Source organism: Taudactylus pleione, unplaced genomic scaffold (assembly GCF_031769625.1).
Source record: "Taudactylus pleione unplaced genomic scaffold, aTauple2 ptg000212l, whole genome shotgun sequence".
Classification (NCBI taxonomy): domain Eukaryota; kingdom Metazoa; phylum Chordata; class Amphibia; order Anura; family Myobatrachidae; genus Taudactylus; species Taudactylus pleione.
In genome coordinates, this window is record NW_028284614.1 from 10,180,138 (window position 1) to 10,205,882 (window position 25,745).

General features: G+C 46.8%; 1 protein-coding gene across 1 annotated transcript in view; it reads right to left on the reverse strand.

Moving 5' to 3' along the window:
* PARVG (parvin gamma) overlaps positions 1-25,745 on the reverse strand; it is a 68,828-nt gene that overhangs the window by 30,386 nt on the left and 12,697 nt on the right. Inside the window, exons 5-8 of the mRNA XM_088478378.1 lie at positions 18,261-18,401; positions 8,124-8,239; positions 6,091-6,146; positions 2,941-2,960 (exon numbers count right to left, since the gene is read on the reverse strand). Coding sequence (XP_088334504.1) covers positions 2,941-2,960; positions 6,091-6,146; positions 8,124-8,239; positions 18,261-18,401 — 333 coding nt within the window. The remainder of the gene's footprint in view (positions 1-2,940; positions 2,961-6,090; positions 6,147-8,123; positions 8,240-18,260; positions 18,402-25,745) is intronic.

Here is a 25,745-nt window from a genome sequence, read left to right on the forward strand (position 1 = left end):
CTTCCCGATCAGGTGATCTCCCATACTGCACTGGGCCCCGATCACCTGATGACCGGGCCCCAGTGCACTGTGGGAGACCAGCTGACCGGAGAGGAGCCATCACCGGAGGCCCGATCACCGGTCCCTGGATTCAGGTAAGTGAAAAAAAAAATGTTTAATTTTTTTTTTCTTTTTTTTACAGCAATCAGCTTGCGGTCTCTTTAGACCACATAGCTGATTACTGGTACCGGCTCCCGCCTCTGCTCTCCCCGTTAGAGCAGAGTGGGAGCCCGGTAACCAGGGGAGACCCTGGATAACGCCACCTCCAGGTGGCGTTATTATCACAGGGCTTCCCCCGGTATTTTTTTACAATTTATTTTTAGTAACTTGCACACAGATCACATTTCCCATTACAATTATGGGAAATGCGATCTGCTTTACTAAAAATAAGTGATACTGGGGGTTGGAGTAGAATTTTACTAATTCTACTCCAATTGCCCTGTAATAACTACAGGTGAAACTAAAATAATGTGAAAAGGGTGTGAAAACACCCTTTTTCACTTTATTTTAGTAAAAATAATGTTAATAAATAGAGCCCTAAGCAGTGTTAGGAGACAGAGTGAAAAGTGATAAGTCTGTGATAAGGTGCCAGCCAATCAGCTCCTAACTGTCTTTTTACAAACACAGCCTGTGAGATGGCAGTTGGGAGCTGATTGGCTGGTACCTTATCACTTTTCACTCTGTCTCCTAACACTGCTTAGTAAATAGACCCCTTCAAGTCGCACAGACTCTTATCCAGGTGACCAAATAAGGGATTTCTGTAGAGCTACAGATGCTGGTCCACATTGTCCGGCACAAAAGATGATGATACTAGGTCTATGGAAAAGAGCATTTACATGGGTAGACAACTGGTTGAAGGATAGTAGGGCAGTAATAAATGTAACGGAACACTTTTAGATTGGGGTAACACCGTAGTGACATTTCACAGTGACCAGTGTTGTGCCCTTTCCTATATGGAAAACAATTGGGCAAAAGTGACAAGGAAATGGGATTTAAGGGGTCTATTTACTAAGCAGTGTTAAGAGTGAAAAGTGATAAGGTACCAGCCAATCAGCTCCTAACTGCCATCTCACAGGCTGTGTTTGAAAAATGACAGTTGGGAGCTGATTGGCTGACACCTTATCACAGACATCACTTTTCACTCTGTCCCCTAACACTGCTTAGTAACTAGACCCCTAAGAATACAAAAAGCGGAATGTGTCAGCAATCAGTGCCAGGCAGTGGCTGGAAAGGCGAATAAAATCCTGGGATGCATAAAGAAGGTGTAAATGCATCCAATTCAAATTGTAAATCACATCATAAATATGGAGTACAGTTTTAGTCACCTCAATGTAAGAATGACATAGGAGAACTCGGGAGGAGCAAACTCAATAATATAGGGAATCGAAGGATGAGGGGATAGGTTACAAAAACTGGGGGTTGCTACCTTAGAGGTGACCTGATTGGTTTTGGTGCCTAAGAGGTCACTGATCAGGTGATGGTCGATTAATATGTTTAAATATATCTGAGGTCAATAGAGAGATTGGTCTAATTTGTCATACAAAGGACTATATGGAGGACAAGAGCCCATTGGAAAATGTGCTGGATACCTTCCTTACAAGAAATGGTGATATGTGATCATCCACTCTGCAACCTAGGGCCCAGCGAGCACTAAGTGCCCAGATTAGCCTAAACCATTGTATTTTTTTTGTAATGGTGGTCATGGTTGGGGTGAGGCTTTGCAAATAGGAGGGGGGGTAAGTGGGACCAAACCAGTATGTTGCCGAGGGTCCCATGGGGAGTGGGCCATATTCAATTAGCGACGAAAACAGCAGTTCTTTTCGCCAAAAAATGGTGATATTTTCGCCAAAACTGGATATAAGTTATCTCCATCCCAGACCAGGCAAAGCAAAATGCAAAATCCCTATTTTTGGCTAAAAATGTGGGGATTTCTTTCAGAACCCTTTGGACACACCCCCTAATAATAAATTATCCCCAAAAAAATTTCGTAAGTTGCGCACTTTGGCGAAAAACGACCGCTGAATGTTTGGTTAAAAAAAAAAAAAATGTATTGGGTCTGATTTTTTTTTTGTGTGAAGTGTTTTAAACATTGCACTCGGTCGCAGCAGGCATTTTTTTACGGTTTTTAAAAAAGCGTTTTACGACACGAAAATATACTTGCACCCATTTTAATGTACCCTCAATTGACGTGGAACAGTAATTTCCTGAAAAAAAAAATTGCTTTGTATCATTTTCAACGGTTTTTATTTTTTTTCCCAAAAAAAATTGCGCGGCCATTTTTCGCCAAAGTGCGCAATTTATACTGCAATGCCTGCAACATCGCAAAATTTCCTGGGCTCCTCTATCAGTGCGAGGAAAAACGGGCAACGTTGCTGGTAGCGATTGTGACAGATGGCGGCCATCCTTTGTAACTGAATCACCCCCATTATGTCAAGACTTTCGGGGGGGAAATTTATAGCATGTACTTGATAAATGTCAGGGTGCAACTTCTCCACTCTTTAGAATGGCTGTCAGCGTTCTTAAAATTCCGCTCTTCAATAATCATGGTTACAAGCACTTACAGCCTGTCCATCAAGTAAGTTCTGATATCTGGTACAGTCTCTGAGCTTCTACAGACCTGTCAGTTTCACCACTCAGCATTGCTCAAACCGAGAGCCAGGAAGGAAATCTGACAGAGTAACCATGTCCTTAGTGATCTCTCACATCAATGTCTATTTCCCTCTATCCAGCTTTACACTAAATGTCCTTCTCCCCATATTACGTTGTTGCCACGGCAACAGTCCCCTGTCCAGCACATCCCAAATAGAGCCAGCTCCATCCTGTGGGTCAGTGCATTTAGCCCCTCCGCATGGAGCAAAGAAAACTAGCAAGAGGCCATGAATTAAACATAATATCACTTACTGGGAGTTGCGTCTTCATCCCTGAAATGAGACATGGGAACACATTGAGATGCAAAATGTGTTTTAATGAGAAGAGCAAACAAGGAGAAAACATAAGCAAATGGTTCTCAGCTTGTAAACATCAATTTTATGTTATTTTCCACTGACGCAGATGTCGTGCAAGCAATTACCTGGGGTAAATATACAGTAGCAATGTACTAACTCCCTTGGATTTCATAGAGATTGAACACGCCTAGTATCCTAACAAGGACCAAATATGATAGACTTGTCAAAGGAGACCATTAATCTGAATATACAATAACGACCCAAAGGGCCTGATTCAGCACGGAACGCAATTGCAGCTCCGTAATCGCACGCAATGCTATTGCTAAAATATGCTAATGCCTGCCACTGCTCAGCCAGCATAGAGACGCACACTGCTCCTTTCTCACTTCCGTAATACTTCGCAGTCCTGCGTATACATCGGTACCATCGGAGAGCATCAGGCCCTCACGTACAATTACAGCAGGTCTGACCTGTCACAGAAATTGCAAGCCTCGTCGCACGCAGTGATTACTCAAGCTGTATATGCAATCGCAGTCTCTAATTTATGCACGCCCATGTAACGGCGTTCAAATGGACAAGCACGCCTCCGACCACTCCCCCAAACACTAACGGCCTGTCACTTTTCTCACATATTTCATATCACTGTATTTGTATGAAAACCCCTGCCGGGACAGACCACACAGGGAAGGCGTGCAGTGCCGGGACAGACCACGCAGGGAAGGCGTGCAGTGCCTGGACAGACCACGCAGGGAAGGCGTGCAGTGCAGGGACAGACCATGCAGTGCCGGGACAGACCAAGCAGGGAAGACGTGCAGTGCCGGGACAGACCAAGCAGGGAAGGCCTGCAGTGCCGGGACAGACCACGCAGGGAAGGCGTGCAGTGCCGGGACAGACCACGCAGGGAAGGCGTGCAGTGCCGGGACAGACCACGCAGGGAAGGCGTGCAGTGCAGGGACAGACCATGCAGTGCCGGGACAGACCATGCAGGGAAGGCGTGCAGTGCCAGGACAGACAACGCAGGGAAGGCCTGCAGTGCCGGGACAGACCACGCAGAGAAGGCGTGCAGTGCCGGGACAGACCACGCAGGGAAGGCGTGCAGTGCCGGGACAGACCACGCAGGAAAGGCGTGCAGTGCCGGGACAGACCACGCAGGAAAGGCGTGCAGTGCCGGGACAGACCACGCAGGGAAGGCGTGCAGTGCCGGGACAGACCACGCAGGGAAGGCGTGCAGTGCCGGGACAGACCACGCAGGGAAGGCGTGCAGTGCCGGGACAGACCACGCAGGGAAGGCGTGCAGTGCCGGGACAGACCACGCAGGGAAGGCGTGCAGTGCCGGGACAGACCACGCAGGGAAGGCGTGCAGTGCCGGGACAGACCACGCAGGGAAGGCGTGCAGTGCCGGGACAGACCACGCAGGGAAGGCGTGCAGTGCCGGGACAGACCACGCAGGGAAGGCGTGCAGTGCCGGGACAGACCACGCAGGGAAGGCGTGCAGTGCCGGGACAGACCACGCAGGGAAGGCGTGCAGTGCCGGGACAGACCACGCAGGGAAGGCGTGCAGTGCCGGGACAGACCACGCAGAGAAGGCGTGCAGTGCCGGGACAGACCACGCAGGGAAGGCGTGCAGTGCCGGGACAGACCACGCAGGGAAGGCGTGCAGTGCCGGGACAGACCACGCAGGGAAGGCGTGCAGTGTCGGGACAGGCCACGCAGGGAAGGCGTGTCCCGGCGAGGAGAAAACAGGGCTACAGTGGACTTTTTAATGCGAAAGACGACAACATAGGTTTTAACTGCCGCATGCGAACAGCGAGTCATCTGCAGGAGGCACATTCGCACAGTGGTTCCTGACGGAGAAAACAGGAGGAGAAATGTCTCTTCCCTGCTTCTCTCCAGTGCCAGGAGAAATAACGCCATCCATAGCTGGCATTATCAATTGTGAGAAAAATCGCTTCTCTTGGCTACTGTATATAAATAGCGTTTGTACGAAGGGAGCTGCACAAACAAATTAAAAGGCTGAGGAATCAGTCATTTCTCCGCACTTTTCTTAGATCCTAAATATAGAGAAACAATATTTTTCTATATTTTAGGCTTTCTCCAACTAAAATGCTGGAGAAAAACCTTTTTTTTTTTAAGTTTGCTAAATAGACCCTAAGGGGAGATGTATCATCGGCGACCATCGGTTAATTACCGCAGCATGTACCAAGAATATCGCAAAGAACAGCTCTCTCAATGAGAGCTGTCCTTTGCGATGCTGCCGGGCAGAGTGAGTTCCGGGTCTCCCTCCCAGCCCCGAGCGTTGCGCTAAGAAGCCCATAGGCTTCTATTGGGTAACGCCACCTGAAGGTGGCGTTACCTAGCAACGCGAAGCAGCAGAATGCAGCGCATTCTGCTGCTTAATACTTATGGGGAATGCGGTAAAACCCCCGAAAACTGCATTTTCGGAGGTTTTACCGCATTTTTGCCGTTATTAAATCACCCCCAAATTGTGTTAAATAAGAATTTTCAAAAGGTCAGACAAAAGTTTGACTTGGGCTTACAGTCCTTTATGTCAAAGCGTAAATAAATACATTAAACATTTTTTTTAATAATAAATATATATATATTTATTACAATTGTAACAGCAATAATGAATAATTATTTTAATTATATTCCATATATTTTGTTTGTAGATAGATAGATAGATGAGATAGATAGATAGATAGATAGATAGATAGATAGATAGATAGATAAATAGATAAATAGATAAATAGATAGATAGATAATGAGATAGGGGTGCAGTAGGTATTACCGCCGGTCGCGGTTCAAATCCTGACAGTGGAAGCCAGGCAGGGGTGAAGATCCCGATCGCTAATTAAGGTAAGTACCGCTAACCTAATTCCCTACCCTAACCCCAACCCCCCTTTACGGGTGCCTAACTGTAACCTCCCCCTCCTAGTGCCTAAACCTAATCCCCATTCCCCGCAGCCAAAACCTACGTCTCCAGCCTTTACCTACGTCGGGATTTCGACACCTGTCATTAGTACCTTTCCGGGATTAGACAGTCGGGAAGCCGGCGGTCGGCATTTAGACCGAGTGTTGCTGGGTATTATAAAGGTGTCGTTCTCACCTGCTGCTGGTGATTAATTCTATAGCTTTTCCTGTCTTCATCCCGGTTTTTGTTGGCTGTGACAGTGGGCAGAAAAAAACATCAGACCGCTCAGTGTCGACCAAAAGCAAATGTCAGATATAATTGGGGCTGAGAGGAAAACAAACCATTGGGGACACGCAGGATCCATATTAAGACTCAACCTTTAAGTTCCCGGCTGACTTTCACCTCATGGAATATTAGATTAGTATAATTTCCCAAAGACAACCTGCATTTTATCTAAACAGCTTTACCTGAAACTTGTCAGAGCCACTGCGGTGAAAACCAACAGGGATGACCTCATTGCAGAGGTGTCATTCCCACCTGAAGGGCAATGTCACACAGGGGCATTACACCGCCAGCATCTAACAATGCTTCTTAGTCACTAGGCCACTGACACTTGGTAATTAATGGAGGCTCGGGAAGTAGCATTTATACACTATAAGTACTTGTTCTGAGCCTCCATCTGTTACTCTGAACCAGTCAGTTAGGGGTTAAACGTGGCACTTAAAAGACAGCATTTTTTTTAATAGCTCATGAGCGACTCAACTCAAGAGAGGTTGCATGCCGCGTGCCGCCAGTGCTTAATCACTGTCATGTAAAGATGGAGGAGCACTCGCCCTTTGCCTCAACCAGCCACCACGAATGAACAATGCATTTTTCTATCTGGAATAGAGTACCATTCAAGTGCTCTTATGCAGCAATACCCTAACTATATTGGAGTGTACAGCATAAAGTACGGATCATGTGTTATAGGGCAGCATTCACCTACACACTGTCCTGCTGTGGTGGCAGCCATTTTGTGTCCAGGACCAAAATGCAGGGCAAAACAGCTTTGTAACTAATTGACAGGCTCAGGGCCACATTTAGGGGTCTATTTACTAAGCAGTGTTAGGAGACAGAGTGAAAAGTGATAAGGTGCCAGCCAATCAGCTCCCACCTGTCATTTTTCAAACACCACCTGTGAGATGACAGTTGGGAGCTGATTGGCTGGCACCTTATCACTTTCCACTCTGTCTCCTAACACTGCTTAGTAAATAGACCCCCTTAGTGCTTTTCGCGGGTTGCGCCAGACCGGGAGACTTGCCCTCTCTTGCAGGAGGCCAGGAGTGGCACCTGATTTTCGGGAGCCTCTAGGCCATTCCGGGAGAGTCGGCAAGTATGGCACACTTTAATGACTGATTTAATTACATTGTGTAACTAATTTTTCATATATTTGCTGCAGAATTTACTGGCATCAACACGCACTACGAATTGTGGGATAAGGTTTACTTTAACCACTACATGTAAAACAGCATAACATAACATGGCGTCTGTGTACACACTAGACGACCCGGCAATCTTGCCAATGGATGGAGCGTTTTACCTTCGCCCCGGACCATGCAAGATTGCTGGTACAGACTAGAAGATTTAATGCACAACAGAGCAATCACTTATTTTGTACTTCATTAAACTGCACAGCCCCGTATGCGATATCTTCTGATACGCCATGCATGTACAGCAGATCAGAAGACGTGACAAATGACGCATGGAAGTGCGCAATAGTGCGTACACACTACAGTGGACAATTTGTCGTTCCACTTAGTCTAAAATCGTCCAATGTATTGTCTAGTGCAGGGGTGGGGAACCTTTTTTTCTGCCGAGGGCCATTTTGATATACTGTATATAACATTATTTGCTGGTCCGGTGCAGGCCACATCCCCGCCATGTGACATCACACTGGGGCGGGGCCACAATCGCCGGTGATTACAGCAACGCTCCGGGGAGCTGTAAGGGTAGCGGTGTGACCGTCTGACACGTCCTAAGAATGCTCCAGGCGGCACTGCTGAAGAGATTCTGGCTGCAGGGTGCCATTCTAGGCACCCTGCTAGCCAGATGAGGCTAGCAGAAAAAAGCTCTAATGGCCAGACCAAATGATACTGCGGGCCTTATACGGCCCCCGGGCCTGAGGTTCCCCATCTCTGGTCTAGTGTGTACCCAGCTTAACAGACACAAGCAAAGAAATTCCTGATTACCTCCATCACGATCACTTCTACAGAAACATTGGGGGGAAGAGGTAGGTCGGGCTGAAAGTGCTGTGCTAAGGCGACAAGTAGGTGCAGGGTGGCCAGAAGATCCTTGTTGTGAATCACTGGTTGGGATAAACAAAAATAATTAATAATGTAAAACAAACAAACAAAAAAAACATTTATGAAAACTGGCGCACAAAGATGTGCTGTTGCCCGTGGCGACCAAACGTTTTCTTGGATTTTTTTTTATTTCTAGTGCAAAATGGAAACAAACATCCGACTGAGTTGCTATGGGATTTGGCAAATAATGTATTTTCAAATATAACTAGACTTATTACATCTGAATTCCCATCAATATGAGCTTAAAACCTGTACACATCCATCAATGGAGCTGGTAAGTTTGTCTGCAGAGCTCACCATTCAGTAAAAGTACCATTGTTTCTCTTCTATTCCACAGACTGTGCAAATACACTTACCAGGGGCGCAGAATGGGGGGGATTGCTGATTACTCCAGATCTATCCCAACAGGGAGCGCACAGCCACACTCCTAAAATTACGTAGCTATGCCCCTACAGCGGCATGGCATAAGGAGGCATGGCATAAGGAGGGCACAAGTATGCCCCAACTCTTTGCCTAGTACCAGGACTCCAAAGATCTAATTGCAGTTCCGACTCTTACAATGCAATAGTTACGGTCGTGTGGTCCAGTGGCAAGAAATATTGTGGCAGCATTGTGAGTGGGATAAAGCTCTGAAACATTCATATTTAGCATTTTTGTCCTGTGCACCTCAGACTTCCTGTCACTAGGCTCACTGCTTAGAATGTGTAATAGAGGCAATGGTTTTCCTGGTCCTGGGCACTCCCCCAATGACATCATACCCTTCTGTATGATGTCATTGGGGGAGTGCCCAGGACCAGAAAAACCCTGGTCTCTATTACACATTCCAAGCAGTGCACCTAGTGACAGGAAGTTTGAGGAGCACATGACAAAAATGCTAAATATGAATGTTTCAGTGCTTTATCCCACTGTAGCGGACATTTTGAGATTATAGCTACAATATTGCATTTTTTTCTTTTCTTGTGGAGATCTCTGGTAGCCGGTGCATGCTCAGTAGGTAGGCCGGGCGATAGCTCACTTTACTATTTATGGTTTCACGGCCTGAAAAATGTATTAATTGTTGCTACGATAAAGAATGATGATTTACTGGGCCCCCACTGCCGCAAAAAATAAATGAGCCCCAAAGTAAAATGAATAGACCTCACGGACATTTGCAAACACCTCATTTTTAGACTGCAGGATCCATTATTCTACTTCAGGAAATCCATTATTCTACCTCCAAAAAGATTCATAGGTACAGAGAGAGTACACCTACAGCTATTTTGCTCCTGCTTCTCGGCAACCTGCTAACAAATTAAATATCTTCCAAGTTTTATTTGTTTGGTGGAAAGAGGATTCAGGACCTCACTTTAATTGGGCTCTGTTCCTGCACATAGTATGTATGAACACCATTCCTGCCCACATCTGATGTCCAGTACATAAGACTATAAAGACAGACCGTCTTGTTAAATGAGAAGTCTTTACCGACACTGTGAGAAGCGCCATTTGTACTATGTATTTATATTTGTTTAGCTAAAAGGCTGATATTTTTGTCTTTCTTTCACAATATTTCTGAGTTTAAATTTGCTCTTAGCTGACGTAAAGGCTGCACGGTTGTCAGGGAAACTGTAATTATCCGGAGTTCTATTGTATAATATCCCATGCTCTCTTCTTCCCCTCCCTGTGATGTGGTTGCACGATGCTCGCATTACTGGGTATAGTGAGACATCTGTTGATCTGAAATTTGCTGCATCCTGCATCAGTCTCTCCACAGTCACAATCAGTCCTAGTACTCGGACTCCTGCTCTGTATATTATATATATTAGGGGTGTGCACCGGCCACTTTTCGTGTTTTGTTTTTGGATCTGGATCTTTCTTCGTGTTTTGGATCTGGATTGGTTTTGCCAAAACCACCCTTCCGTGTTTTAGGTTCTGGGTTTTGTGTTTTGGATCTGTATTTTTTTTTTTTTTAAAGGCATAAAAACAGCTAAAATCACAGAATTTGTGGGTTTTTCTGCTCCTATGCTATTATTAACCTCAATAACCTTAATTTCCACTCATTTCCAGTCTATTCTGAACACCTCACAATAGTGTTTTTATGTCCAAAAGGTTGCACCGAGGTAGCTGGATGAGTATGCTAAGCGATACGATTGGGCGGCACAAACACGTGGTCCATCTAGGAGTGACACTGCAGTGGCAGACAGGATGGCAGTTTGAAAAACTAGGCCCCAAACTGTACATAATGCAAAGAAAAAAAAGAGGTGCAAGATGGAATTGTCCTTGGGCCCTCCCACCCACCCTTATGTTGTATAAACAGGACATGCACACTTTAACAAACCAATCATTTCAGCGCCAGGGTCTGCCACACGACTGTGGCTGAAATGATTGGTTCGTTTGGGCCCCCACAAAACAAGCTGGCAATTAATCTGTCCCTGCACAAACTGGCTCTACGGAGGTAAGATGTCGTCCTCATCCTCCTCATCCACCGATTCCTCACCCTCTTCAGTGTTGTGTACATCCTCATCCTCACAGAGTATTAACTCGTCCCCGCTGTACGTTCTGGAGGCTGGTCTCCCTGGAAGAGTTGATAATTAATTTTTATGAACATCATCTTCTCCACATTTTGTGGAAGCAACCTCCTACGCCTTTCGTGCATCGTTTTGCCTCGATTTCAGATCCGAGTCAGGCGGGAAAAGTCGAGCCTGACTCGGATCGGACTCGGATCGGGGGGGTTCGGATTTCAGAAATCCGAACCCGCTCACCCCTAATTCTGATGGTGATGTGGTTTGTTTAAATCAGGCTCCGGGGGAGACAGTTGTTGTCCGTGGGATGAAAAAGCCCATCACGGTCATGCCTGGGCAGAAGACCAAACATCCACCTCTTTGGTCTGGCAATATTTCTATCCAAATCCGGACAACAACTGTCTTGCCATATGTACCATATGTAAAGGTGAAATAAGTAGGGGTAGGGACGTCAACCACCTAGGAACATCCTCCCTTATACGGCACCTGCAGCGCGTTCATAAAAAGTTACTGTCAAGTTCAGAAACTTTGGCTAAGACCGTAAGCAGTCCAGGGACACCTAAATCCCGTTTTCCTGTTGTATCCAAGCGCCTGCAAACCACACCGTCAACTCCCTCCTCGTCAATTTCCTCCTTAGTCAGGATCGGAAGTAGTCCTGCAGGCCATGTCACTGGCATGACTGACTCTCCTATCCGGGATTCCTCCGGAGGATCCTGCATTGCTACGCCTCCTGCTGCTGCTGCTGCTGTTGCTGCTGCTGGGAGTCGTTCATCATCCCAGAGAGGAAGTAGGAACACCACTACTTTTACTAAACAATTGACCCTCCAACAGTCCTTAGCGAGGAGGATGAAGTACGACAGCAGTCATCCTGAAGCAAAACGTATAACTGAGGCCTTGACTGCTATGTTGGTGTTAGACGTGCGTCCGGTATCCGCCATTAGTGCAGTGGGATTTAGACAATTGATGGAGGTAGTGTGTCCCCGGTTCCAAATCCCGTCTAGATTCCACTTCACTAGGCAGGCGATACCGAGACTGTACAGAAACGTCAGAAAAAGTGTCCTCAGTGTCCTGAAAAATGCCGTTGTACACAATGTCCACTTAACCACGGACATGTGGACAAGTGGAACAGGGCAGACTAAGGACTATATGACTGTGACAGCCCACTGGGTAGATGTATCACCTTACGCAGCAACAGCAGCAGCGTCACCAGTAGCAGCATCTCAGAAACGCCAGCTCGTTACAAGGCAGGCTACGCTGTGTATCACCGGTTTCAGTAAGAGGCACACCGCCGACAACCTCTTAGAGAAACTGAGGGAAATCATCGCCCAGTGGCTTACCCCACTTAGACTCTCCTGGGGATTTGTGATATCTGACAACGCCACCAATATTGTGCGGGCATTACATCTGGGCAAATTCCAGCACGTCCCATGTTTTGCTCACACAATAAACTTGGTGGTGCAGAATTCTCTGAAAAGCGACAGGGGCGTGCAGGAGACGCTTTGGGTGGCCCGAAAAATTTCTGGCCACTTTCACCATTCAGCGACTGCGTGCCGAAGACTGGAGCGCCAGCAAACACTCTTGAACCTGCCCCGCCATCACCTGAAGCAAGAGGTTGTGACGCGGTGGAACTCAACCCTCTATATGCTTCAGAGGATGGAGGAGCAGCAAAAGGCCATTCAAGCCTATACATCCACCTATGACATAGGCAAAGGAGGGGGTATGCACCTGACTCAAGCGCAGTGGAGAATGATTTCCGTGTTGTGCAAGGTTCTCCAGCCCTTCGAACTTGCCACACGTGAAGTCAGTTCAGACACTGCCAGCTTGAGTCAGGTCATTCCCCTCATCAGGCTTTTGCAGAAGCAGCTGGAGAAAGTGAAGGAGGAGCTAAGACGGAGCGATTCCGCTCGGCATGTGGGACTTGTGGATGAAGCCCTTCATTCGCTTTGCCAGGATTCCAGGGTGGTCAATCTGTTGAAATCAAACCACTACATTTTGGCCACTGTGCTCGATCCTAGGTTTAAAGCCTATGTGGTGTCTCTCTTTCCGGCCGACACAAGCCTGCAGAGGTGCAAAGACCTGCTGGTGAACACACTGTCAGCTGAAGCGGAACGTGACACGTCAACAGCTCCTTCTTCATTTTCTCCCGCAACTGGGGCTGCCAGGAAAAAACTTAGGTATCCTAAGCAACCCGCTGGCGGTGATGCAGGGCAGGCAGGACCAAGTTTGGACATCTGGTCCGGACTGAAGGACCTGGCAACAATTTCTGACATGTCTACTGTCACTGCATATGATACTGTCACCATTGACAGAATGGTGGAGGATTACATCGGTGACAGCATCCAAGTAGGCATGTCAGACAGTCCATACCTGTACTGGCAGGAAAAAGAGGCAATTTGGAGGCCCCTGTACAAACTGGCTCCATTTTACCTGAGTTGCCCCCCCTCCAGTGTGTACTCCAAAAGAGTGTTTAGTGCAGCCGGGAACCTTGTCAGCGAAAGGCGTAGGAGGTTGCTTCCACAGAATGTGGAGAAGATGATGTTCATCAAAATGAATTATGAGCTCTTCCAGGGAGACCAGCCACCAGAAGGTACAGAGGGACCTGTGGTGGTGGATTCAAGTGGGGACGAGTTAATACTTTGTGAGGATGAGGATGTACACACTGAAGAGGGTGAGGAATCGGTGGATGAGGAGGATGACATCTTGCCTCCGTAGAGCCAGTTTGTGCAGGGACACATTAATTGCCAGCTTGTTTTGTGGGGGCCCAAACGAACCAATCATTTCAGCCACAGTTGTGTGGCAGACCCTGGCGCTGAAATGATTGATTTGTTAAAGTGTGCATGTCCTGTTTATACAACATAAGGGTGGGTGGGAGGGCCCAAGGACAATTCCATCTTGCACCTCTTTTTTTTCTTTGCATTATGTACAGTTTGGGGCCTAGTTTTTCTAACTGCCATCCTGTCTGCCACTGCAGTGTCACTCCTAGATGGGTCATGTGTTTGTGCCGCCCACTCGTGTCGCTTAGCATAGTCATCCAGCTACCTCGGTGCAACCTTTTGGACATAAAAACACTATTGTGAGGTGTGAGGTGTTCAGAATAGACTGGAAATGAGTGGAAATTAAGGTTATTGAGGTTAATAATAGCACAGGAGCAGAAAAACCTACAAATTCTGTGATTTTAGCTGTTTTTATGCTTTTTTTTTCAAAAAAATACAGATCCAAAACACAAAACCCAGAACCCAAAACACGGAAGGGTGGTTTTGGCAAAACCAATCCAGATCCAAAACACGAAGAAAGATCCAGATCCAAAACCAAAACACAAAACACGAAAAGTGGCCGGTGCACACCCCTAATCAGAATCCTCCTCGCCAACTTCCTCCTCAGCGCCAGCTACACCAGTAACCTCATCCTGTTGTACTTCAACAGTGACATCTTCAATTTGCATATCAGCAAGTGGACTGTGGGTGCTCCTTTCAGCATTTGCAGGGGGCGTGCAAATGGTGGAAAGAGCCACCTCTTCCCGTCCAGTGCTGGGAAGGTCAGGCATCGCAACCACCACCACACTTGGACTCTCCTTGGGGATTTGTGATATCTTCTTAGAACGCACAGTTCTTCGCTGTGCTTTTGCCAGCTTAACTCATTTGATTTTTTTAGTGGGAGGAGGACTTCCATCGTCATGTGAATCTGAACCACTAGTCATGAACATAGGGAAAGACCTTAGCCATTCCTTGCCACTCCGTGTCGTAAATGGCATATTGGCAAGTTTATGTTTCTCTTCAGATGATTTAAATGTCTTTTTTCAAGGTAATTTTCCTGAACTTTGTCATTTGGGATTGTATGTGCCCTCTACTATGACATTGGGCATCGGCCTTGGCAGACGACGTTGATGGCATGTTATCGTCTATGTCATGACTAGTGGCAGCAGCTTCAGCACTAGGAGGAAGTGGTTCTTGATCTTTCCCTATCGGAGCAAGTTTGGTCCTCCATTTATGTTATATTGATATATACGTGCGGCTAAGGCGCACACAAAATAATTTTTTATTTTTGTTGGAGACTAGTGCACTTTGTGGGTTACACTACCCTTTAAGAAATGAGCCAGCCGGCCCTTTACTTATGGGACACAGGCGCACGCTTGGCGCTGCTCCTTTGTTGATGCATGTGCAGCTACAGCCCACACAATTCACAAACACAGAAAATATTTTTTTATTTTGTTTGAAGTGCCCTTTGGGGGTTACAGCACCCTTTAACGGACAAGCCAGCCGGCCTTTTACTTATGGGACACAGGTGCACGCTTGGCGCTGCTCCTTTGTTGATGCACGTGCAGCCACAGTGCACACAATTCACAAACACAGAAAAAATATATATTTTTTTGGCCTTGGGGGGAGCACCCCTGATGGACAGAGCACCCCCTGGACAACACTACAGCACCCCTTTAGGACTGGGACACTGCACAGGACTTTGTAGTGGACACAGCCCCTATGGACAACTGACTGAACAACACAGTCCAGCCAGCCCCTATGGACTTTGAAGGAGTGGACACAGCCCCTATGGACAACAGCAGCACAGCGTAGCACAGCACAGCACTACACTACACAGCCCAGCCAGCCCTAACTCCCACCCTCCCTCTTCACTGTCCACAGGCGAGTGAGAAAATGGCGCCGACGCGGGTACCTTATATAGGATCCAAAACCCGCGAGACCCGGAAAGCGGGATGATGACGTTTTGCCTCGATTTCAGATCCAAGTCAGGCAGGAAAAGTCGAGCCTGACTCGGATCGGGGGGGTTCGGATTTCAGAAATCCGAACCCGCTCACCCCTAATATATATATATATATACACACCACTATTCCCACAAATGTTTAAAAAAAAAAAAGAACGTAAAACCTAAGGAGTAGCACAGGAATATCATCTTAATGATAGACTGTCTGAACATGACATGCAATTTAATCCAAAAGAAAGAGTATTTTATCAGAAGATTCAAAGTACAGGTTCCCGGTCGTTTTGCTCATGTCTGTTGTTGTTCTATTTTATAAATAAAGTTAAAAAAAAAGCAAGGGAAGGGTCCAATTCACTCATACAACCTAAACAGTCTGCAACTTTGTCATTTAGGTCACTGCAAGACATTGTTTTTGCTACTAGCCACTACCTACTATGCCAGATCCTCTCAGTGGTTCTGCCCCTACCTCCCTACCTACTAAGCCAGATCCCCTCAGCGGTGCTGCTCCTACCTGCTAAGCCAGATCCCCTCAGCGGTGCGGCCCTCCCTACTAAGCCAGATCCTCTGATCGGTGCGGCCCTCCCTACTAAGCCAGATCCCCTCAGCGGTGCTGCTCCTTCCTACTAAGCCAGATCCCCTCAGCGGTGCGGCCCTCCCTACTAAACCAGATTTTATCAGCGATGCTGCCATTACCTACTAAACCAGATCCTCTCAGTGGTGCTGCCTTTACCTACTAAGCCAGATCCCCTCTGCGGTGCTGCCCCTACCTACTAAGCAATATTTTCTCTGGGGTGCTGCCACTACCTACTAAGCCAGATCCCCTCAGCGGTGCTGCCCAAACCTACTATGCCAGATCCTCTCAGCGGTTCTGCCCCTACCTCCCTACCTACTAAGCCAGATTCCCCTCAGCGGTGCTGCCCCTACCTACTAAGCCATATTTTCTCAGCGGTGCTGCCACTACCTACTAAGCCAGATCCTCTCAGTGGTGCTGCCACTACCTACTAAGCCAAATCCCCTCAGCGGGGCTGCCCCTACCTACTAGTCCAGATCCCCTCAGCGGTGCAGCCCCTACCTACTAAGCCAGATCCTCTCAGCGGTTCTGCCCCTACCTACTAAGCTAGATCCCCCCCAGCGGTGCTGCCCCTACCTACTAAGCCAGATCCTCTCAGTGGTGCTGCCATTACCTAGTAAGCCAGATCCCCTCAGCGGTGCCGCCCCTACCTACTAGCCCAGATCCCATCAGCGGTGCTGTACCTACCTACTAAGCCAGATTCTCTCAGCGTTGACGCCCCTATCTACTAAGCCAGATCCCCTCAGCAGTGAATGGAAAGAGGGCGGAGCCTAATGCAGTGAAATGCCCTCCCGAGGGATACTTAGTATACAACTCTCAGCGGGGGAAACTTTGAACCGGAGCAATTCATCATTGCTCTGGTGCGGGGACAGCTGCTCCGAAAAACAGTTAGTATAGTAACTACAGAAGTAGCTGCGTTACTTACCTCCTCCCCGTCGGCCCAGTTATGCATGCATGACTCGAGGTCTGTGAGAAGGCGGTGGAGGGATCCGCTCGGATCCCTCTTCGCATCCTCGGATCTCCTTCCCATAGGAAGGAGCGGGGATCCGAGAACAAGCACTGTCTGAGAATGGCGCTTGCTCTCTGAAGCAAACTCCAAATACTGAAAGTTTGCTGAATACTGGGAGGGCCCTATCAGACCGCTGATGATGAATGGCCCGGTAACCTAAATATGCTGAAACTAGCATTTCCGCACGATTACAAGCCATTTATCGTTTGATGAATAGGCCCCTCTGTCAGTAAATACATAACCACATATTATTTGCTGAAGACACTGTGCACACTGGAAGTATCAGAGTGTGATTGCAATCAGATATAGAAATAAAGCAATTAAATGAAGTGGCATCTTGAAAATCTCTGGAAAAAAGTAAACACCTATCAAGCTGTGTTTGGCACAACACTTTAATTAGGGTCGTTCAGACAAGTTTTGATCTTATTTTCGGTGCAATTTTCATGCACTCCTGGAATGTCCAAGAATCTTCAGAATCTCTGAGACTTCTCTCAGACTCCTAAGATAGTAGATCACCCTACAGGATCCCTCCTATCCTACAACAGGGTCGGGCCATGATGATGCGAATAGCGTATCCACGTCCTCCCATCGCACATGCATCTTGGACTACTCCTCCAGGATCTCCCCATTCTCTCTCCCTTTCTATCACCCCCCCCTCCCTCTCTCAACCCCCACTCAAAATCATTGCATTTGCCACTAGATCATCAGGCCTATTAATTAATGATCGCGTTTACATGACATTATCACCCATGATCGCACTGCAAGACACTGGGACAGGGAGTCCAAAAGGAGCCCGTCCCTGCGATGTGCCCAGGCGGCCATTTTCCGGTGTTCTGTGCAGCGCTGACACCCGACGCGGGACAACGGACAGGTGAGTTTTAAATAATATGGGTGCACCCATTTTAGATACGCCCCTGAGTGTCGGGATTCTGGCGGTCGGCATAGGCGCCGGTATTTAGACGCCTATCTTTAGTCCCATGCCGGGCTTTCAGTGTCGGGATTCTGGCGGTCGGCATTTCGGACGCCGGCATCCTGACTACATCCCCCTCGGTACATGGGGTATCTGTATTGTGATAAATGTGCCCTTACATTGCACTGACTGCAGTCAGTTTTGCAACCTCAGCTGGAATCGTGACCTCTCAGATCTTAGAGGTACAGTCCCAGTCCTACAGATATACTTATATATACACACACACATATATATATGTACATCGTGAGTAACCGGTACATACAGCTCACGTTCCACTTCATCTGATTTTCCTCCAGCTGCAGACACTCGGCCACCGCCTCCAGGACCACCCCCAGCTTCCGTTTTTGGTTGCTGGCCGTGAGGGCGATTTCCTCCACATCTAATTTAATTTGTCCAATATTTTCTGTGCATGACAACAAAAGCAGGAGTATTAACAGAGCATTGCTTTCAGTACTGCATCCCATTTACCCAATTCATTGTTTTCACAATATTGACACCTAGAAACTCCCCGGCTCTAGCTTGGATTTGGAGAGGCATATGTCAGAGACGCTCCCATTCAATAATGAAATAAATGTATGGCACACGTGTGTATAAGTATATGTATATTACACAAGCACACACACACAGCAGAAGACAATATACTTTTCATGTGTTGTGTGGAGAGCTGCAGAATTTCTACCTACAACAATAACGGAGCCTTTAGGCCCCCTTCCCCCCTGAATACCTGCTCTCCACAAGTGTCTGAGAGACTCCGAAATCTTAGGGATGTCTCCCGGACTCCCTGAAGAGCAGGATGCCCACCCCACCCAATCCCCCTGGATCACACCCATTTCCCAAGTGAGGTGCCAATTGCTGCACTGTGGGGCGGGGCCTCGATGATGCTAACCACATTACCACGCCCACTGCCCTCCCTTACTCCCCAAGATCCCCAGTCGGGGGAGGTCAGATATGTTGGCAGGTACGCATGAGGTCACTTTTTTCAGTTTGATCACGGAGCCTGGTTATCCGTACAAAATAATCAATTCTAGGACCTATGATCACGCACAGTGCTGTGCAAAAGTATTCAGACCCCAATACGGTTCACTTTTTTTTTTTTTTTTTAACACACAGACTCCGACTCTGAATTAGCATGAGGGTTACTTTGACACTGATCCGTGAAGCACCGAGCATCATGTCAAATCATAATATGTTCTTCAAACTCCTTCCACAAAAGGGCTAAGGAGCATATGTATCAAAGCTTGATGTGAGATAAAATTGTGAAATATACAGTATATCACCAACCAATCAGCTCCAAACTATCATTTCTTAATCACAGCCTGCAAAATGTAAGTTACAAGCTGATTGGTTGGTGATATATATCTCACAATTGCATCTCACATCAAGCTGTGATACATATGCCCCTAAGAACGGAAAAACGGGATTGTACAGTAATGTAAACACTGTAATTGGCAGCTCAGTGCAGGAGCTGCACATTATCTCACACTTTGCTCATTGGCTCCACCTGTGTAGGAAATTAGCGGACCACTGGCTGCCAGTTCTCTAGTAACTAGATACCCCTCACACTGTGAGGCTGCACAATACTAATGAAGATTAAGAGCATTCCTAACAAGCTGGATAGATGATTGATAATAGGAAAGCCACAAATCTGGGAAGGGACACTGAAGAGGAGCAGGACACACCTCTGGGCACAGCGCAGTGCATAGTACTGAAGTGGAAGGAGTATGAACCTACAGTGCCATGGCCTAGATCAGGCTGTTCCCCTTCCTTTCCCTAAATACAGGTGTCAGACAAGAAGGTCACTTATCAGGGCAGGGCCGGATTACAGGCCACATGGGCCAGGGGCTGAAAATGATCAAGGGCCTAGAGTGATAAGCGGAGGAGGTGTGGCCAGTGCTGTGTGGGTGTGGCCAGTGCCATGTGGGTGTGTACACAACATACACTATTACCCCAATGTCTCCTTAAATAGGCAAAAGTAGAAATATTGCATCATTTTGTGAGGAACATAGAAATACAATTTTAATAGCTATGGTTTATGGCCGGCTGCGTGGCCAATTGGGTGCTGGTCAGAGCCGGACTGCCCATCTGGCAAATGCCAGAAGGGCCAATGGCCAGATGGGCCGATCCAGCTGCAAACCCCAGCGAGCAGCTCCGCCTCCCGGCGCTCTACTCAGCTGGGACACTGAAAAACGGGGGCATGGCCACACCCCTGCAACTCGCCCCCATGTGGCGTGAGCCCCACACACTTGCTGAGCAGCCCCAGTCCGTCCCCGATGCTGGTCATGCATCATGAAGGGCCTATTTTTATGTAAATTACTGGGCTGTATTCCCACCCTCCCCATTTTTCATCTGACCCGGTTTCATGGAATCAGCCACAAGGCCAACTGTGACAGCAAATGAGCTACAAATGCCAGCAATTCAAGATTTTCATAGGTATCAACAATCTCACAGGGATTCCACAAAAAGTTCCTTTGGGAGGGCCACAAGGTAGAAGCCAAAAACAAATAAACAAACAAGTCCTTGCCCATACGGACGTGGCAGAAAGACTTGTGGTCAGATGAGACTAAAAACTGAACAATCTTGGCCTGGATTGTGAAGTAGTAAGTATGGCACAATTCAAACATTGCATACTAGCCAAGTAACCCCAACCCCAACATTGAATATGGTTGTGGTTATATTATATTATGAGGATGCTTATAATGGACAGAGACTGGCAATGTGAGGAGTACATTCTGCATTACAGACATTAGGGGAGCCTTGGAAGGTGGAGAGAGGTAAAGTACCACCAATCAGCCCCTAACTGCCATTTTACAGGCTGTGTTTGAAAAATGACAGTTAGGAGCTGATTGGTTGGCAATTTATCTCTCTCCAAGGCTTGATACATCTCCCCTAAATAATGGATGAAAACATAAAATAACAAAAATAAAAAAACTCAAGCTGGAGCGGAGGCTTTTATTTCATGGAGACAATGAACCAAAGCAAGAGGAACACTGGTGCGGCCAGATGTCAGAGTCCTGAAATTAATCTCATGGAAAATCTGCGGCAACATCTCCAATTTACCGTCCATGACGGCACCCCAACTAAAGCGACACAGCTTGTGCAACTGTGCAGAGAGGAACGGGCTCCAATAAGAAGGCTGGCTGTAACCGCTGCCGGAGGGGCTTCTAATAAGCCCTGAGCAAAGGAAATGAATACCACCACTTGTCACAATTCCCACCTGCAGTAAGTATTCAAGGGAAAGGCAAATGGTATTAAAGGGCAAGTATGCCTTTTTACAGATGACACAAAAAAATGCAACAGGGGGGAGATGTACCAATGGCGAAAATGCGATAAAACCCCCGAAAATGCAGTTTTCGGGGGTTTTACCGTATTCCCCATATGTACTAAGCAGCAGAATGCGATGCATTTTGCCGCTTCGCGTCGCTAGGTAACGCCACCTTCAGGTGGCGTTACCCAATAGAAGCCTATGGGCTTCTTAACGCGACGCTCCTGGCTGGGAGGGATCCCCCGCGGGCCGTGTGGTGTTCAACCCGGAAGTCCCTCTGCCCGGCAGCATCGCAAAGGACAGCTCTTATCGAGAGAGCTGTCCTTTGCGAAATCATTGGTACATACCGCGGTAATGAATGAACGCGAAGTCAGGGGGGATGTGCCGAATCGCAGTAGCGATGCTTAGTACATCTCCCCCATGGAGGGGTAAGAAAAATGATTGATGATCTAGGTGGAGAAGAGGAATGGTCAAGAACGTGGCAACTACAATTTAATGCTAAAAACCCAAAAGCTAAATATAGTATTAAGGGTACTCTAATGGAAACTACAGAGGAGGAAATCTAGGAATCACTATTTCAGGTGACTTAAAGGCAGGTAAGCATTGTAATAAGGCATTGAGGAAGGCAAGTCAGATGCTTGGTTGCATAGGGAGAGGAATCAGTAGCAGAAAGAAAGAAGTGATAATACCACTGTATAGGCAGGGGGGGCTGGAGGTGCACGTGCACCGGGTGAGCCGCTGTACCTGGTGCCAGTGACCTCCAGCCCGGCGCTGCAGAGAGGCTCCAAGCCGGACGTCCGCTGGTAATATTTATTACCAGCGGGCGCCCGGCTCCTTCTCTGCAGCGACGCGGTGTAGCCGGAGGCTGGAGTTCTCTCCCGAACTCCAGCTTCCGGCTCTCCCCACGGGCACTATGGGGGAGACGTCATGACATCTCCCCCATAGTTCCAAGGAGCAGCCGGCGGACCGGACGCGATGCTGGATGCAGGAGCGGGGTTCAAGGTAAGTATTTTTTTTTTTAATAAGCTGCACTACAGGGGCATTATTATGGGGGCAGGGGCATTACCACAGGGGCATTACTATGGGGGCATAGGCAATAAGGGGCATTACTAATGGGGCATGAGCACTACAGGGGCATTACTATTGGGGCATGGGCACTACAGGGGCATTACCACAGGGGCATTACTGTGGGGGCATGAGCACTACAGGGGCATTACTGTAAGGGCACTACAGGGATATTACTATGGGGCATGGGCAATACAGGGGCATTACTATGACAGCATGGGCACTACAGGGGCATTACTATGAAAGCATGGGCACTACAGGGGCATTAATATGGGAGCATGGGCACTACAGGGGCATTACTGTATGGTGGGCACTACAGGGGCATTACTATGGGGGTATTAACATATGGGCATTACTATGGGGGCATTACAATATGGACACTACTGCAGGGGGAATTACATGGGGGGCGCCAAATTACTGTCTTGCCCCTGGTGACAAAAATCCTAGTTTCGGCCCTGGTATAGGTCATTGGTACGTCCTCATCTAGAGTACTGTGTTCAGTTCTGGAGGCCATATCTCCAGAAGGATATTAATACATTAGAGACTGCACAAAGAAGGGCAACTAAAATGGTGCAAGGTCTACACCACAAAACGTACCAGGAAAGACTAAAAGATCTTAATATGTATAGTTTGGAGCAGAGAAGGGAAAGGGGGGACATGATAGATCAAATATATAAAGGGTTTTAACAAGGTAAAGGAAGGAGACATTCTTCAAAAGAAGAGAAGTATTAGAACACGAGGACATGCACTGAGACTGGAGGGTGGTAGATTCAAAGGAAATTTGAGGAAAAATGACTTCACAGAAAGGGTAGTAGATAAGTGGAACAGCCTCCCATCAGAGGTGGTAGAGGCTAAGACAGTAGAACAATGTAAACATGCATGGGATAGACAGAAGGTTATCATTACAAAAAAACGAGGATCACATAGGGTTGAGGTTCACTATAATCTGCTTGCTTGGTTTTTTGAGGGGAGGGTGTTTGTGAAGATGAATGTGTGATTCCCAAATAAACATTGTAAAATAAAAATGACAATGTGGGGAATAAAAAGGGACGCGGTGTGTATAGTTGTGCAAGGCGCTGTACAGTATATAACTATGCGCACATCAGCATATTTTCCAAAGTTGCGTCATAGAAGATTCATGACAGACAGAGCTGACAAATATATATATATATATATATATATACACACACACACACACATACATACACAAACATATACACATATATACACACACTACCGTTCAAAATTTTGGAGTCACTTAGAAATGTCCTTTTTTTTGAAAGAAAAGCACTGTTTTTTTCAATGAAGATAACATTAAATGAATCAGAAATACACTCTGTACATTGTTAATGTGGTAAATGACTATACTAGCTGCAAACATCTGTTTTTTAAAGGAATATCTACATAGGTGTATAGAGGCCCATTTCCAGCAACCATCACTCCAGTGTTCTAATGGTACATTGTGTTTGCTAAGCGTGTTAGAAGTCTAATGGCTGATTAGAAAACCCTTGTGCAATTATGTTAGCACAGCTGAAAATGGGTTTGCTCGTTAGAGAAGCTATAAAACTGGCCTTCCTTTGAGCTAGTTGAGTATCTGAAGCATCACATTTGTGGGTTCGATTATACTCTCCAAATGGCCAGAAAAAGAGAACTTTCATGTGAAACTCGACAGTCTATTCTTGTTCTTAGAAATGAAGGCTATTCCATGCGAGATATTGCCAAGAAACTGAACATTTCCTACAATGGTGTGTACTACTCCCTTCAGAGAACAGCACAAACAGGCTCTAACCAGAGTAGAAAGAGAAGTGGGAGACCCCGATGCACAACTGTGCAAGAAGACAAGTACATTAGAGTCTCTAGTTTGCAAAATAGACACCTCACAAGTCCTCAACTGGCAGCTTCATTAAATGGTACCCGCAAAATGCCAGTCTCAACGGTCTACAGTGAAGAGGTGACTCCGGGATGCTGGCCTTCTAGGCAGAGAGGCAAAGAAAAAACCATATCTGATACTGGCCAGAAAAAGGAAAATATTAATATGGGCAAAAAAACACAGACATTGGACAGAGGAAGATTGGAAAAAAGTGTTATGGACAGATGAATCGAAGTTTGAGGTATTTGGATCACACAGAAGAACATTTGTGAGTCGCAGAACAAGTGAAAAGATGCTGGAAGAGTGCCTGACGCCATCAGTCAAGCATGGTGGAGGTAATGTGACGGTCTGGGGCTGCTTTGGTGCTGGCAAAGTGGGAGATTTGTCACTCCATTTTGCAACGCCATGCCATACCCTGTGGACAGCGATTGATTGGAGCCAATTTTCACCCCCAACAGGACAATGACCCAAAGCACATCTCCAAATTATGCAAGAACTATTTAGGGAAGAAGCAGGCAGCTGGTATTCTGTCTGTAATGGAGTGCTCAAAGCAGTCACCAGATCTCAACCCCATTGAGCTGTTGTGGGAGCAAGAAGTGCCCATCAAGCCAATCTAACTTGTGGGAGGTGCTTCAGGAAGCATTTCTCAGATTATCTCAACAAATGAACAGCTACAATGCCAAAGGTCTGCAATGCTGTAATTGCTGCAAAAGGAGCATTCTGTGACAAAAGCAAAGTTTGAAGGACAAAATTATTATTTCAAATAAAAATCATTATTTCTAACCTTGCCAATGTCTCAACTATGAGTTATTATATTCATTATACAACTCATTTGATAAATAAAAGTCAGTTAGCATGTAAAACACGAAATTGTAATTGTCTGGGTGACCCCAAACTTTTGAACGGTAGTGTGTATGTAATATATATATTAATTAAGAGGGCGAGAGAGTGTTTTGAGCAAGTCAGTCGCAATTACACTTGGGGGAGATGTATCAAACCTTCTAACGAGTGGAGAAGTGTACCAGAGGGGAAGTTACCCATACCAACCAATCAGCTTCTACCTGTCATTTTATAGAAGGTACTTGATAAATGCTAGCTAGGACCTAATTCGTTGCTATGGGTAACTTCTCTACTTGTCCTCTTCTCCATACTTTAGAAGGCTTAATACATCTCCCTCTAAATGTGGATATTAAACATAATGCAATATCGTATGTGTCTATGCAGCCGCGCAGTCCCCATAAATACGCTTGTCCAAATCATCGTTATCTGCACGCATTTGTATGAGGCAGAACTGTGTGCGCAAAACCTAGCACAGCCCCAAATTTTGGCTTATATGCCCTCACTAAACATAGTGTACATATGTGTGCCCAGTTGCTGACCAGTTACGCGCCCGGGGAGATGCGTCCGAGAAGCATGATTCGAAAACGCCCGTAGATGCGTGCCACAGTCACAGAGCTAGAAATCACAGACATCATGGTGGTAAGCTGGAGAGGGGAGGGGGCCTGTCTCCTAGTAATAAGATTAATATAGATTTAATGTAAACAGTCACC